General features: G+C 37.0%; 1 protein-coding gene across 1 annotated transcript; it reads right to left on the bottom strand.

Annotated features, from left to right (window-relative positions):
• Nucleotides 1–2,817: 2,817 nt before the first annotated feature.
• On the bottom strand, nucleotides 2,818–15,577 carry LOC148329473 (sodium- and chloride-dependent transporter XTRP3A-like). Its single transcript, XM_088307041.1, has 11 exons — nucleotides 15,418–15,577; nucleotides 12,675–12,815; nucleotides 11,384–11,475; nucleotides 11,055–11,282; nucleotides 10,673–10,783; nucleotides 10,264–10,505; nucleotides 9,910–10,072; nucleotides 8,330–8,531; nucleotides 4,008–4,167; nucleotides 3,765–3,930; nucleotides 2,818–3,454 (listed from the first exon to the last, which is right to left on the bottom strand). Exons 1-11 carry the CDS (start codon nucleotides 15,539–15,541, stop codon nucleotides 3,284–3,286), a joined length of 1,800 nt encoding a protein of 599 aa, XP_088163167.1. The 5' UTR covers nucleotides 15,542–15,577; the 3' UTR covers nucleotides 2,818–3,283.
• Nucleotides 15,578–16,784: the final 1,207 nt, after the last annotated feature.

Raw genomic sequence — 16,784 nt, 5'->3', positions numbered from 1 at the left:
CACTATTTCCTATATTGGGAATGCGCCATTCTGTCCAGAGTGAGAAAAAAAAAGTCGTGTGCTCAAAATTACCCACAATGCACTTGGGAAATTATTGAGCAGGTTAATATAGACCACAATGCATTGCGGGCATGCAGGAAGTACAGGACTATATCTCGAATGAGAGCTAGAGGAGAAAGTTGGACATTCCGACACAGCCCATTTGAATTTGAAGGTGTTTCCAAACTTTTGACTAGTACTGTACATTGATACTATCGTATCCATCTATCTACTTTATCTATCTGGGGATAGACGATCATAATAATCAGTTGTGATTGTGGTAACCATTCTTCCTTTTCTCAAGGACAATAAAGAAATAAATGAAGATAGATCCTCGAAGAAACGGCCACTTTAAAATGCTACTTCAGATTAGCCTCAGAAACTCTGGTAGTTGAATGGTCAACTCAATGTCAATGTTGAATGAACACAACTGAACCAAAAAGTCCAGGGTGACTGCAGGACATGATAACTGAAGGCATGCTAACTTGGGCACATCCTCGTTGTCAACTTGCTGCCGGGAGTCATACAGATGGTATCCAAAGTGCCAAGGGCAGTGGCGGAGATGACCTCGTGTTGGTGGGTTCTGTAAACCTATGGGCCCTCTTGTGGTCAACCTTTTTTTTTTAATTCAATACAATACATCACAATTTATATTCTTTAATGTAATGCTGCTTTTTGCCTCAAAACCCATGTGGAATACAGGCCAGCTACGCCACTGGCCGAGGGGGACGAGGGCAGTGGATCAACTTGTGACTGCAGAGGTAGTAAAATGGGAGGGGGGCGACGGATACACTGATGCCAGAACACACAACACAAACTGCTTCCAGTACCAGACAAACAACCATTTAAGATGACATGGTCAGCTATGGATGATTTAGGCAGAGCTGTCAAAAACATTGTTGTTCAGGGGTTACGTAATGAGCATTAAAAAGCAAGATCTTTACTGGATCTTGGACAGAATGTCATGGAACCGTCACACTGGGGCAGTAGAACCATTAACGGTCTAACAAATTATCCTTTGTTGAAAGGAATGCCAAGTGTATTTATTTTGTTTAAATGTATAAAACTATGCAAAAAATCAAGTCAACGACATTTCAGGGTGACGGGGTTGAGGTTAAGGGATTGAGGTTAGTGCTAATAAACCCAAAATTGTATCGATATATACGTATAGTACCAGGAGTTTGGAAGCATCCTCTAAATCTTGTGTTTTCATTGTTTAAAAATGTCCTGAAGTGCGGGACTATATAGTGAATGAGGGTTTTGGGGAGAAGGTTGCACATTCGGACACAGTCCATTTGAATTTGAAGGTGTTTCCCAACTTTTGATTAGTACTGAACATTCATACTATCGTATCTAATTTATCTATCTGGGGAGGGAGGATCATGATTATCAGTTTTGATTGTAGTTTCCAAGACATGCTTTTCAAACGGACAATAAAGAAATAAGGAAACAATTTCAATTACAAGGAAACAATTTCAATTACTAAAGTGCATTGTCAGTTTTACATGTTCAGTGTATCACAACATCTTTATATGTTCATGAGATAAGAAATGTTGGCATTTCATTTGGTGTTATTTAGAGGATATAAAATATTTAATACAATGCTGAACTCCTTGAATGAATTCCAAAAAGTTTTTTGTGGATAATCTTTACGGGGGATCAAGATAAGACGTTGGTGAAACAACAAATTGAAGATGCCGCTTGAGCTGTTTAAGCGAGCTCAGGACAAACCTTTGAGTCACAAAGGAATTGCCCTCCTTTGAATGGGAAAAGTATATATATATATATATATATATATATATATATATATATGTATAGAGAGAGAGAGAGAGAGACAAAGTAACCAGGCACACCTTTAGTCAATTATATATATTTATGAGCTATCTGATGTCAATTTAAACAATTCCTCTGAGACCTACATATGCTTAAAATTTATTCATATTCCATCAAGGAGGGACAACGACCAATGATGAATGAATCTCAATGATTTCATATTTTGGCGGACATTATACAGACAAGATTCATAAAGAAAGCTTTACTTTGTCCAATTTTACATGCTGAATTATTGGTTAGACCCAGAAATATTTGATGATTTTTATGTCTTCATACATATATGGGTTTGAAATAAAACAACAAATGAAGTACATTTTCAGCTTCAATGGCGGTAACACAGAAAATACTTGCGAAATACAGATTTCCAAGAACTCCTTCAAAAATATATTATTTCTCCTGAATCAGATAGAAGTACTTCTGGACACAATTGCACTTCACTCTTTACTAATAAACTTGGGAAAATAAATACATTTAAAAATATATATATATATATACGTACCAAAATGTTGCCTTTCTGTTGTCTTCCTCTTCTTACTCTTATATGCACAGTAATAAACATTTAACCACAAATAATACAATCACGTCAGTTATTAAAAAACCTTTAATAAGAAACATTCAGCATCCGATATGTACATACATATACACATATATATATATATATATATATATATATATACACATATATATATATATATATATACACATATATATATATATATATATATATACACATATATATATATATACACATATATATATATATATATATATACACATATATATATATATATATATATATATATATATACACATATATATATATATATATATATACACATATATATATATATATATATACATATATATATATATATATATATATATATATATATATATATATATATATATATATACATACATATATATATATATATATATAGAGAGAGAGATATTTACTTTTTTTTTTACAATAGTGCTACATATTAACACTCATAATGATTTACATCAAATGATATGATATTTAAAATAGTTGGTTTTTTAATGTAAAAAGCAAATGTATAAATGCATATGAGGGTCCTAACATCAATTTGTGTCTCATGAGATATTAAGAGCAATATAAGAATATTGTTTACTTTGACCATTTCAACAGATAAAGACAAAACTATCTACAGTATGTACACATTTTACATTGCATATTTCAGGGCATATGAGGCAATAATGTATGTACCTTATCATACTTTATACAATAGAACTGAAGTGTTTAGTTCTAGATCTGCTGTGACCTGTGTAAAGTGCCTTGGGAAAAAAAATTGTGAAATTGTACCACATCACCAAAATTGAATAGAATTAAGAAAAGGGAGATAAATGGTACCTGGGAGGAGAGCCCCACAGAAGGCACACTGTGGGCTCACTAAGCAGATATGGTGCTGACCAATTGGCTATCTTTAACAGAAGTGGAACGTTTCCTGTTTGTGCAATACACATAGAGAGCTGTGAGGGGAACGCAGCTGACTGCAGACACCAACAGTATGGCAATGAAGACTTGACCAAAAACAGGATAGTCCGTCACCACCGTCTTTCCCTGAAACAACAGATGCAGTACATAGAGTTAGTGGTCAGCCTTCACAGAGCAATTAATTAAAGATGTTCATCCAACAATCGGTCTGCGCTTTCCATGTACATGATCCATTTCTCGTCATTCCAATACATAATTTACTGGCAATAGTGGAAACAACAACTTGTATGCTAAAAGGGAAATTGATCTGTTGTTTCGTTGACATACAAAATAATTTGAGGTACCATCTGATGCAATGCAGCCCATATAAAAACCAAACACAATGAAAGCTAAGGTACAAAAAATTAGTAATGGAGTAATTTCAAAAAAGGTTTACCAGGTCCTTGTCCCATGCTTGGTAAGTGGGTGTCCCTCCTATGATGTAATTGACAATATAGAAGATGAAGAGGACGAGGAGGAGAAGGGGACTGATTACCGCCCACATGATCTTCAAGTACCAGTTCGGACGGTGGCCAAGCATGTCTTCTATGTCTTTTTCAAACCTAAAATGAGCAAAGAATCATTTCAATTGTTACATTGTCACAACTAAAATGAGTCGTAGCAATGTTAACATACAAACCTTTTAATTCCATAAAGGTAACTGACGGTCAAAATCTCGATCAGGACGACAAATAGCAGGGCAAAAGACGCTCCATATTCATTGAACATGGTAAACCAGTAATTTCCAGATGTAGTGGTAAAGGCCAGGCCAAGCAACAGCAATATTAGACACAATGTCCCTACAAGGAAAACACACAACACACAGGAAAGGTAACGACATCCCAAGTGAAGGAAACACTTTGAGAGTTCAATGGACCAATCAAGTTTGAGGCATTTTGGTTGATTACCCTTTTATCACCGACATAGCGGCAGACCAACAAGAAACACTGTTTAAAGCTATATTTAAAAAAAAAAAAGAAAACAGCGGTTAGAAGTTGGTCTGAAAGTTGAAATAGCATTATTCAAAAGTGTGTTCTAATGAAGATACAGAATGCAAAAGAAATGTTTGTGTTGTTGGACACAACAGATAAACTACAGTCAAAATCAGGTATGGGCAACTGGCGGGCTGGAGAACACACTGAGTGGCCCCTTGATTAACCTAAAAAAAAAGGAAAAAAAACATGTTTTGCATTTTTTTAATTTAAATAAAATATTCAACTTCAATACACGTTTCCATGGAAAATGGGGGGAAATGGTGAAATAAAAATCTGAAAATCCGAATCATGAAAAAATATTGAAAAAGGAAAAAAAAATACCAATATTGAAATTCACAGGTGCAGACTTTAGTATTAAGTTGTATTATCACCGATCACCACTAGATGGCAGAAATATCTTAGTTGCACTTACACTAATTATTATATCACCCTAAACTATAACCTGAGTAGGCCCTATAAATTTGTGTGGATTTGGAATGATATGTAGGACAAACACAGTACCTCAATAATGTGAATATTTTGAGTGAGTTGATTTTTTGGGGGAGGAAAAAAAGGAACATTATTCCAATAGGTTTGAAAATTAAGTATGTAAACATTGTTTATTAGTAATTTTTCAGTTTTTATTATTATGATTTCCATTTGGGGGCGGAGTAAAACAATAACAAAATGAATATATTCTTTTGACCTAATTTTTGAAAACGCTGATATTTCCTCCTCTGCATTCAGCACACAGATTGAAAAGAAACATGTAAAGTGCTCGTATAAAATTACAATACATATAAAATGACATCAAGACTACCACAAACCTAATAATAATAATAATGTTAAAAATGACCTATAAGTGCTTTGTGTAATTTTGTGTTTTCGTGTTTGCTAATCTATCCGTGCGCCACATAATGTATGTATAGAGTATAGCTGTGATTCCCATCCACTGTGCGGCAGCACATTAGTACGCCATGGGATGTCTCAAGTGTGCTGCAGGAAATTACCCAATATCTCTTAGTCGGTCCAAATACTATAATTCATTCACTATAAACAGTGTTTGTTCATGGGCAAAGCTTTGTGGGGCTGCTTTTTCTATCCTGTCTTTGTTTAAGACCATGCAGATTTTGTCTGGTTCTTCAGATCTTTAGCCACTTTAGGAACAGTTGACTGAAGAGTTATGAAAGTCGGTTGACTCTTCAAAAAATTGTTCCCCCGCTTCTGAAATTATGTTAAGGATCCTTTTTTTTTTTGTTATTTTATCAATATCATCAATCTTTAGAGACAGGCAGAACAATTAAATGCTCACCCACTAGATGGCAGCATGTACCATTAACATGTATAATGAACATGTTGCCATTCTGTTTCTAACAGCTGAAGATTTTACATTCCTCTATCTATGACATTTTTTCTTTGTACAAAATGTGAGCCACATCAAAATTATTATTAGCACTTGTGACGTGCAAAAACATACGAAAAGACTAAAATAGACTTTAACTTGGTATTCGACCATTAATTTTAGGATAAAAAATTCTATCACTTACAAGGCCCTTGATGGTCAAGTACCTGCATATTTGGTAGCTCTTGTATCTTTTCAGGTCACCGGGGTCTGCTGACCGTCTTCGACTTGTTGTACCTCATACACAATTCAAAACTAAAAGTGACAGAGCTTTTGAGTCGGTTGCTCCAAAATGGTGGAATGTACTTTCATACAATCTGAGAGTCACCCCTTGTTTTGATATTTATAAAATACAATTAAAAACCATCTCTTTGGGCGTGCATTTTTTCTATATTTTAGTTTTGTTTTATTGTTTATTTATATTTTATGCTCATATTTGAATGTATTGTTGTCTTTTAACTGTGTGAAGCACTTCCGTGATCGCTCTCAGTAAAAAGTTCAATATAAATATTTTTTACATGCTTTACTTCCTAAGTGACTTGATTTGACAGACAAGTTTATTTTGGGAGTTGATTATCTACATTTTCAATACTGTTTGCCTCTTTTCAATTCATTTTGAACTCAGTTTGAAAGAGTTGTACATTATTTTGTCAAAATACATAAAGACTGAATAATTACAGCACACCAATTACCGACTTGTCACACAGTAGCTCACATCACTCAGTTTTAGGCTGCTTTCTGTCTCATGCTGATGCAGTATATAGCTTTTCATTACAATGATGACCCAGAGGATACTTGTCAGGGCCCTTAAAGGCAAAGTCGAGTCAAAAAAATGCCTTTACAATAATATCCTCTATATGTATCGACTAGTCTAAACACAGCATTCTGATTAATATTGTCTCTAATCTCGTTGCACACTTGAGTATAATCACAATAAAGGGATTTCTGTTTCAGAGGGTGGCCATTTTGTCACTTGCTGTTGACAGAAAATGACAACACAGTGCCTAAATGCTCAGGTAACGACCAATCACGGCTCACTTGTTTTCTCGGCCTGGTCATCTGATGTTCTCAAGTTGAGCCCTTTGGCATTGGGATGTGATTTTCAGTGGGCAGCATACAGTATGTCAGGCCAAAATGGCCACTCCCTGCTTAATTCATATTCCACAAACACAATATTAAACGGAATTCCGTGTTTAGACTAGGCTAGTGTCTGTGCATAGAACCTATTGTTATCAAGAATATTTTTTACATGACTTCTCTTTTAAGTGACTATTTAAAAAAAAAAAGTGATTAGTGAATCATCACAGACTTTCTGTGGCAGTATTCGAACCTTTTGGAGTTTTTATGTACCGGTAACCAGACCCTCACCACGTGGGCCATAAAGGTACTGGGCCCACGCACGAAGATGCTTGTGCACCGCCATAGGAGGTACACATTTCTAAAAATAAACATTTTTCCACCTGTTGTGAAATGCACTATATGAATAAAGTTGCATTGTATTGTATTTATATATTTTTTTTATTTTATCATTGTAGCTATTTTTGTGTTGTGAAATACTGTTGAGTTACTTATCGCTACGACGTTAAAAATATAAAGAAACAGTGATGTGATAATTGTTTGATTGATGGCCAGCCTTATCTACAACAGCCGATGACGGCCTACCTGAAAATAATGATGGGTAAGCAGGCGTACACGCGACAAATACGTCAATGTTTGCACGTGAGAGTCTTGCACGTTTTCAAAGTGAGGCATTGTGTAACGCGGCAAGACGTGTGTAAAAAATGTATGTATTTGTAAATAACGAGAGCCGAGGACACTGAGGTAGACTGGCACTCTACTGTGATGCTAACCAGTCGGCTGTTAAATTATGGGTCTTTATTATAAAAACACTTCCAGCTTCTTTGCTCGGTCGGCATTTATTTGAACATGCAGCTTCTCAGAGTCAACTCCTTGTCACACATTTCGGCTTCAACTGCCCATGACAGTGCAAGATTGACCCCTATTGGCGTGAATTATAACAACAACATACATATTCTAGTGTCACATCGGCCACTGGTATCAATCCAGTGAGTTCTGCTTTGATAACACATCGACTCGGACCAAGTTCACTTTGCCACATCCAATACGGCCAGAGTGTCAACGTACTCAAGAAGGCATCGGTGCATATATAATGTAAATGTTGTTCATGATTATACTTGCTAGCATTTGTCACAAAGGGCCCCATTCAAGTATTAACTGGGAGCGACAGTGCTACGTGAATATATCCAAATATATGGAGCAAAGTAATTACTGTCTGTCGGGTAGTAATAATATCAAGCCATCCCATGCATTCCCTGTGCTCCCCTTAAAGTTTCTGGCAACGGGTCTGCCGGTAACTATATGTCCCAACATAAGTAAATATGTAAGGAGTAATATTGATACCAGGTACAGTTTTTGATGTTGTGCAACACAACCTGTCAAACTTTTTTTTTTTTTTTTTTTTACATCGTGGCTCTCTGGTGAATAATCCGACATGGACTGAGAAGAGTAACTTAACAGGCATAAAGGTTAAAAAATGTGTATCAAACAATATCGACCCAATCTTACCGTTTAACACCTCGTTGCTGACTTTGGACAGTATCTTAAAGTCTCGTAGTGGGGTGGTGATGGCAGTCATGTTGCCGAGCATGCTGCCCAATCCAAGAAGCAGAAGCATGAAGAAGTACAGCACTGACCACAACTGAGGCAGGGGCATGTTTTGAATGGCTTCACTGTACACAATGAAAGCAAGGCCAACTCCTTCTACTGCCTGAAACAGATGAGAGAGTAAAAGAAAAACAGAGTTCAGTGATAAGAGTTTATGACTCCAATCAACCTTGATTTGGCCCCTCGGAAGATGGACTTTACTCAAGAAAAAAGTGGTAAAGGGTAACTACTGACATTTATCAAACAAAACTTAGTTATGGCTATACTGTATACTGTACATGATCTTTGGTGCTCCCTCACCCTAACACGTAATCACGTAACACCGGCATCTTGGACTGGATATCAATAATAGGAGTTTCGTTTATAAAAAGTCATGAAACAATTCTGTAAAAAAGTAAACAAAAAAATGAAATCAATCATTTTGCATCAAAAAGTACGAAAAAAATAAAAAATGAGCCTGCTCGGGTGGCATGGCCGAGTGAGAGAGTGGTCATCTCACAACTCAAAGATTGTGTTTGATCCTCAATTTCCGGGACCATGTCAACGTGTCCTTGAGCAAGATACTGAACCTGATGTGGCGGCATCAGTAGGTAAATGCTAAGTCAGTGTGAAGCGCTTTGAGTGCTTTAATAGGTGGAAAAGCGCTATACAAGTTAAAGACCACAAAGATAGCTGCGATAGGCTCCAGCACTCTATTAGTTAAACGGGAAAGTGAGGTAGTAACTTCCCGTTCATGAACGAGTCAGTGAGTGAGTGTGCTACATTTCCCTTTCAAAAATAATTTGGAATTACAATTACTGCAACATCATGAGCACAAAAGTTAGTGTTTTTTTTTAACTCACTCTGTCCGTGCCTGGAGCAAGGGGGAATGTTGGAGGCGTAGTGGGGCGCGGAACGATTCGGTGAATGAATCTTTTGAACGATTATTTTTGATGAAGTGATTCTAATGATTCAGTTCACCTGAAAGAACTCTTATGCCCATCACTTATGTTGACGCTAGCGAATGCAAATTTAGCAGAAAAAAAGCATCCTCCAGTGCTGGATCTGCCTGCTAGAACATGATTGGCTGCTGTGTCACTGGAAGGATATGACACATGTAAGGATGCGCTATGGACTATGGATGGCGCCGTACCCATACACACCGCCGTCTTGGGTTCACCTTCACCAGGGGAATAAATGAAAGAGTGAACTGACGGTATTTTAATTAACAGACAAGGGCATACACATACATTTTGATGTGAAAAATAACTGTTTAATACCTCCAGCGGGAATGAAAAGTCTCGGGCTAAGAGTTGCAAGTTGAAAGTTGTCGGTTGGTTTGTTAAATTCGCAAAAATTGACACACGCAGCAGCGGAGGATTGCCTTCTCCAATGGACGCATATCTACAGTATATTCGTCAACATTGGATTAATATAAAACAAATAATCATTAATTATGTTATAAAACCAATGCAAGATGAGTAGAACAAAGAACAACATACTGTGTCCAGTTCATCATTTAGGTCGCACGTTTCCAGTTGATTGCCAATTTCGGAAAACTGCTCCGGGTATGTTGCATTGAGTGTTTTAATCCAGTCAAACACATTGTCCATGGTGATAGAGTCCTCGGCCAGATTAAAGGTATTTAGCAGCAATATGCGCGTCCTGGAAGACAAGACAGTAGTAGTTCACTCTTTAAACACAGACAATTTACAAGTACTAAGGAGTAGCACTATTACAGACGAGGAACACCATCCCAATAAATATTTCATTTAGCTGTATCCATAACCATGGTCAAACTATATTTGGATCAATCAATGATAAACATCAATGAGCAAAACATACCGCACACTCACCTCTCCAGGCAGTTCTCATAGTTAACTGTGGCTTTAAACCCGTAGATGGAAAAGGTGACGATGGAAGCAAAGATGGAGGTTCCACTGTTGATGAGGACCACAGCGATGGCCTGTCGCTCAAAATTGTTGTTGTAGTGATTGTAACTGGAAAACGCTATGAGCGAGCCAAATCCCAAACCCAGCGAAAAAAAAATCTGAGTGGCAGCATTTATCCACGCAGTGGGATTGGCCAGTTCTTCCATCTAAAAGCATGCAAACGTATCAGTCAACATGTTCATAAGTTGTTTATTCTTCTTGTCTGTAGTAGAAACATTTATGACAATAATATTTGAGGCACCTTCAACACTGTACTGATCTTTTTTGTTGGTCTTCATAATAGGTAATAATGGCGTAATTAAGCCTTCCTTACCTTGGGGGTGAACATGTACGTTATGCCCTGGATGGCACCAGGAAGAGTCAAACCCCGGATGAGGTAGATAACGAGGACCACATAAGGAAATGTGGCCGTGAAGTAAACCACCTGCAGACAGTCAAACAACGGAATTTTCATTCTGGTAATCCTTTGAAAAAGTAATTCTGCCCTTGTTTTGGGACTTCCTGGCAACACATATTCCAAAAGAAGAACCAACCTCAACAAGGTGTATGATGAGAAGATGAACGTGAAAAAACATGATTGTACTATACTCAGATTTATTCATTTGTGTCATCAGTTCTTATCAATTTTATTTTGTTTAAAATAGTTATCTTAATGTTTCGCTTTTGCTTGAGTCACATGTGCAAATGTCTCCTACCTTCCCAGATGACTTTACTCCGTGGATTATAAAGAGGTAGGTAATCACCCAGGACAGCAGGAGAAACAAAGCCTGACTTGTTTGAATGCCTCCATTCTCCTCAATCGAAGAAGAAATGTTCAGTGTTTCTCTAAAAAAGAAGTACTGTGTAGAAGTAGCCTTTTGGCACTCTTCTAACGGTCCAGTCAGGTTGGAATTAACCGGGCAATCTGACCAGGGCAGGACAGACTGTGAATGAAAACCAGTGAAAGGTTAGTGTAAAGGCCTTAATGAGCTCAGAATTCCGTACGGAGTTTAATTATGTGAAGTAAGTTTTTTTAGCAGCTCACTTGAAATGAATTAAAGAGGTACCAGAAACTCCAGGCATTGATGACGTTGTAGTAGAGACAAAGATACACGGATGCTACAACACTTGCAAGACCTGAAATGAGAGATTTAAAATTAAGATTATTTCTTTCACATTTGTGGATTCTTGGAATGTCCTTGATGTCTCAGTGATAGTGTTCTATTGTATACAAAAATGAAAACTGTCAGTTGCTCCAAGACTATCGCTACAAGTGAGCACAACGACTTTAACTCAACATCAACAAACATCACTACTGTAATAGTTGAATGCAGAGGGAATGTTTCATAAATATACATGAGTTAATGACAATAAATGTGATTCTTCCTCTAGAAGGGTAATTATCGCCACCTGGATGGGCTTCATCAAACATTGAGCAGAGCATAATTTGTAGTTGACTCCAAGTGTCTTCCTTAAAGTATCCGCACGCGCACACGGCTAAAATGGCTCCTCCGCGGAATGCATTTATTAGGCTGGTAACGTGGTAGCGGTGTGTAGTATCAGAGCATTTTTACGAGTATTGATTCTGTATAGTATTGGCACTGACACTGGTATCAGTGATCAGTAGATCCCTAGTACAATGTCATGTCATGTCATTAACCACACCGCTTATCCTGTACAGGGTCGTGGGAGGGTGCTGGAGCCTATCCCAGATGACTACGGGCGAAAGGCGCACTAAACCCCGAACTGGTCGCCAGCCAGTCACACGGCAACAAATCAAATATGATATATTATTTTTTCACTTGCTGTTACATCTGTCCGTGCAACGGAACCTCTAAAGTTTTGCACCACCTTTTCGGGATAAATCTCACATGACTTTAGTGTATTTCACGAGACTTAAAACAGTAAAGAGTCCAAACAATTTACCACACAATGGTTCCATTTTTTTGTCTGTACGTGTGTGTGACTCCACCTCATAAGGGAACTAGTAACGACAAGGAGAAAAAATGTGATGAAGGCCATAGAACCCCAAAAGGAGAACGAAACCAGCCTATGCTCAGGCAGTTCAGTTTAATACTTTGTGGCTGGGAGTGGCCAGAAGTCAAGATTGTAAATTAAAGAACAATGTTTTTCCTACATCACAGTCAGATGTGTATAGTGCTAACACAAAACGACTGACCTCCGCATGCAACGATCCGCATTTTGCAAATTCACTACGCATCGAAATTCAGGGCATAGTTTGCTGTGTTTTTATAGTACAACAGTCAAGTTGTTTGTCATTTGGTTGTGGAGCTACTGTAAAGTTTAAAGCTAATATTTTTCTTTCATGTACTTACCCACTCCTCCCAAATACGGATTAATGGCCGACCAGGCCCCAATGCTTCCCAAGCGCATCTTTTGACCAATAGCAAGCTCCATGTAGAATAAGGGCACACCTTCAATAAACAGCATCAGCAGATATGGAATCAAGAAACCCCCTGTTGACGGAAAGCATCATTAATTTACTTGTTTCTATAGACAGTATGAAGACAAAATAAAATTTTATATCTTGTAGCTTCAAAGGCTCTTTATCATTTTTAAGAGCGAAATGTTTTTTATTTTATTTTAAAAGTTTCCTGTTTGCAGCTGTGCTACTACCGCTATAAAATTTGTATTATATTGAGTTCATACCTTTGTATTATCTACCACAGGTAGCCCTTCAATAAACCTTTAAGAGTTTTATCTTGTGAACTTTGACATAATGAACAATTAACTCAGAATAGCTACTAAAGAACTCCTGTGACACAGAGTGATTCCCACAGCAAAAATCAGTGACACGTGTATTGGATACGTAGGTTATTTGACATGACACTGCTACAGGAAATCTGTTTACTTATTGGCCGAATAAAAATAACGATAAGTCGATAACACGTATTGTTAGTGATGGTGGCCTAAATCTTTTAAATTGGATATGCGTCATTGCGAACAAATACTTTACTATTGTCAATCAAACATACTGTCAATAACCTTAAAGGAGACATTTTGGGAAATTTCCCATTTTAAGTAAGTTTCTAGGTATCTTCAGAAAACGTCTTGCGAATTCTTCAGTCAAAATACACAAGCGGTAAAGAATTACAGCACCATGTGCAACCATTTGTTTGATTCTACAATTACAAAATACACTACAATTTTCCCGTGTTCAGATGCAGTGTTAATGTTCAAACTGTGCCTAAAGTCACATTGACTTGCAATAATACTCTTATCATGAACACTTAGACCCACTACGCTACTGCTGGTGGTCACTATGGTGGCTATTGGAGTGCTTAGTATTTTATTAGGCGGTACTTGATGTAAAACTGCTGCTCTTGGGATTACAGTCGTTTACGGGGTCTGCATTTGATTAAAGGGTCACTTAATTATGTCTTCATGAGCAACGAAAGCAAAATTGTCGATTAACTCTCAACTCGCAGTTGCCATCAGCTGGGTCTAGCTTGTGTAGTACAACGCATGACTTGAAAAAGGAGTTCAGAACATTGAGTTCGGAGAATCTCTCATTCCATTAAAACTGTTTGAAAAAAAAACATTTGATTCATTTGTTAATTTTCCATATAAATCAATAAAAAGTTTGTCAAATGCTCATTTCTACTGCAATAAGCAGAACACATTTGTCCTTGCTCGTGTAGGTTGTAGCTCAAGAACAACATAATAGCTCCCGTTGTATTTGGGACATTTTTGATGGAGAAGGAGTGTGACATGTACTGGCAATCCTATTACAACCCCCCCAACACACACACAAACACATTACATGTAACAAATAGATAGCAAATAGTTAATGTAGCATTGGCTGTATGACTTTCACAGGTGGTATAAATTTTGTCTTCCATTTCATGCTGCTCTTGTTATTTTTGTGTATCACTTAAGCTATGTCATTAAGTCTTATTGCCTACCTCTACTGAGTGCTGCTTTAACAGGTGGGAGACTGCATGCTGTACAGGGCTCATTCATTTGCAATGTCACTCCATGGTTCCACCTGATAGTTTATGGCATGTTGTTGAGGTTTACAGCCTGCTTCAACTTTGTATCAACTCGAACTCTGGTAAGGATTTGTTTGGAAATTTTACAACCTAACTGACATTACTGGAAATGTGTCTTAGTCTGCATATTAAATTCCTTCAAATCCAAAATGATGCTCATCATTCTTCCTCTGTTTTTACAATTTAATATGAGACAAGCCACATTACAGGTCCTGTCTGTGAGGATACGAATGCATTGTGAGAAACAGCCAAGTGAAAGAAGAAAATCAATACTACTTCATACTATTGAAATGCTGTATTTCACAGTTAAGTTTAGCTTTTTGTACAGACAGGTTGACAAATTAATGACATTTGATAGCACAGTTGACCCCGCAAACTCACATAAGGATTCCCACAATCACGTTTTTTTTCTTCATTATTTTTCAATAACCGTTTTTTTGCCCCTCCCCTTATTTTAGACCCAGTTTTCATGTAAAATGTTTATTGAATGTTTATAAGCATTTTATGAAGAATATTTGGGAGTTATTAATTTTTTATCATTTAATTCCCCCTACCAATGGATTTCAGTGTGTGTCAATTATACACAGAATATGAATTGTCAATACCGGTTAAAGTCGTTTGACCAATAAAAGTCTGCAGCGTCGTATTCGTCTAAAGAAGTTCCAAAATGCTAAGTCTAATAGTATTAATTGAATGTTTTATTTCGTCTGATGTGAACAATTTATTTACCAGACGGCTTGCCTCCTTTAATGTCAAATAAAAAATGACAACCTAAACGAACTACATTTATAACAAACAGACGTCTTGTCTGCTCATTTTCACACGCACACACCTGTTCAATTGTAATTTTCCATTTTTGGACTAATGTTAAATGACGTGCAGGTGTTTTTTTGTTTGTTTTGTTTTGCTGTCCTATAAAGCAGAGGGTGTTGAACTAAAAATAAGTAATAGACATCTTACAATAATTATAAGGACATTTTAGCTTCATGAATTTAGGAATAAAAAAAATCCTCCTTCCTCAACACGAAACAAGTCAGCATGAAAAAATGACGTCGTCAACGCTCACCTCCTCCGTGCATCTGGCACAGGTATGGGAATCGCCAAACGTTTCCCAGTCCGACCGCATAAGAAACACACGCCAACACGAACTGCAAGGGACTGTCCCAGTTGGGTCGAGCATCTTTCTCCATATTTGCGCCTGAAGGGAACCTCTTGACTTAGTTGGCTCGTCAACAGGTTGTGTGAGGCAGTTGAGTGCCTTCAGCCTTTTAACAGCGCTGTGATTGGAACTCGAGACAGGGGGCGTGGCCCCAAAATCATTGTTTTATTTAGTTTTTTGTATCAGTGTTCGGCCACACAGAATCGGTGCCATCAAATTCCGACGGTATTGCTTCCTCTTCGTGGGTTTTAAAAGGAGAGGAAAGAGAGAAGACGCCAACGATGAAGAAGCAGAAGCAACAACGGGAGATTTAATTTCGCTTTGCACAAAACAAAAAAAACAAAAGGGATTAAAAGTGCATTAGTCCACCAGGATGTTACCATTGGCTAGAATGTACCACGGGATTCTAGTTAAAGAAAGTCACTTTTATCCTCAGATATCCTCAGACTGATAACACCTCCAAACTTGAAACAATGGATGGAGCAGATGGGACCGCTTTGTCCAATTTATTACCGGGATTACGAGGTGATGAATGTTACTTGTTTGTTTCACACTTTGATGACGAGTTGACCGTCATGTGTAGGGACATTTGGTAGTTGTCTGTTGTTGTAGAGGAAGTTGTACCGCCTGTTTGGGAATTTGTTCTGGTTTATTTTAGTGCTGTCAAGTGATTAATTTTTTTTAACTAATTAATCACAAAAATTTCCATGATTAATCATGATTAATCACATTTTTCAACTACTATTTTTTGCGAAGCTTCTTACAGATATTTACTTGAATAATATCTTGGAATTGATGTAAAATCACCAAATATGAAGTATATTTAATTCAAAGAATGTTCGAACAGCTGTCTTGGATTCTTGAATACGATCTAAATGGAGACATCTTTGCAGACATTTATTTTCTAAACATTTCTCAAAACTGCCCACAAGCGCCACACTCCAGCAGTGTTGGTTTGCAAGGCTCAGTGGTAACTTAAACACAGTGTTTTGTTCTGAGATGTGCTAAAGACAAAAATATGGCAGAATATTTGAAATGTATGCAAATTATTTTTTAAGTAAATCAAACTGAGTTAACTGAGTTAAAATATTTAACTCAGTTAAAAAATTGGATTAATCACCTGAGTTAATGCTTTAATTTTGACAGCCCTAGTTTATTTATTTATTTCTGTTGTTGTTTTTCTTTTTTTTATGTTATTATTTTGTGTTATTGGAAAAACGAATAAACACTTGAATTAAAAAAAGGTCAATTTTAGGATAAAAGACCGGAACCGT

Source organism: Idiotropiscis lumnitzeri, chromosome 10 (assembly GCF_059441095.1).
Source record: "Idiotropiscis lumnitzeri isolate Australia: NSW breed Sydney's pygmy pipehorse chromosome 10, RoL_Ilum_1.0, whole genome shotgun sequence".
NCBI classification, from domain to species: Eukaryota; Metazoa; Chordata; class Actinopteri; order Syngnathiformes; family Syngnathidae; genus Idiotropiscis; species Idiotropiscis lumnitzeri.
The sequence above is the reverse complement of the archived record's forward strand: the minus strand, read 5'-3'. Positions and strand labels throughout refer to the sequence as shown.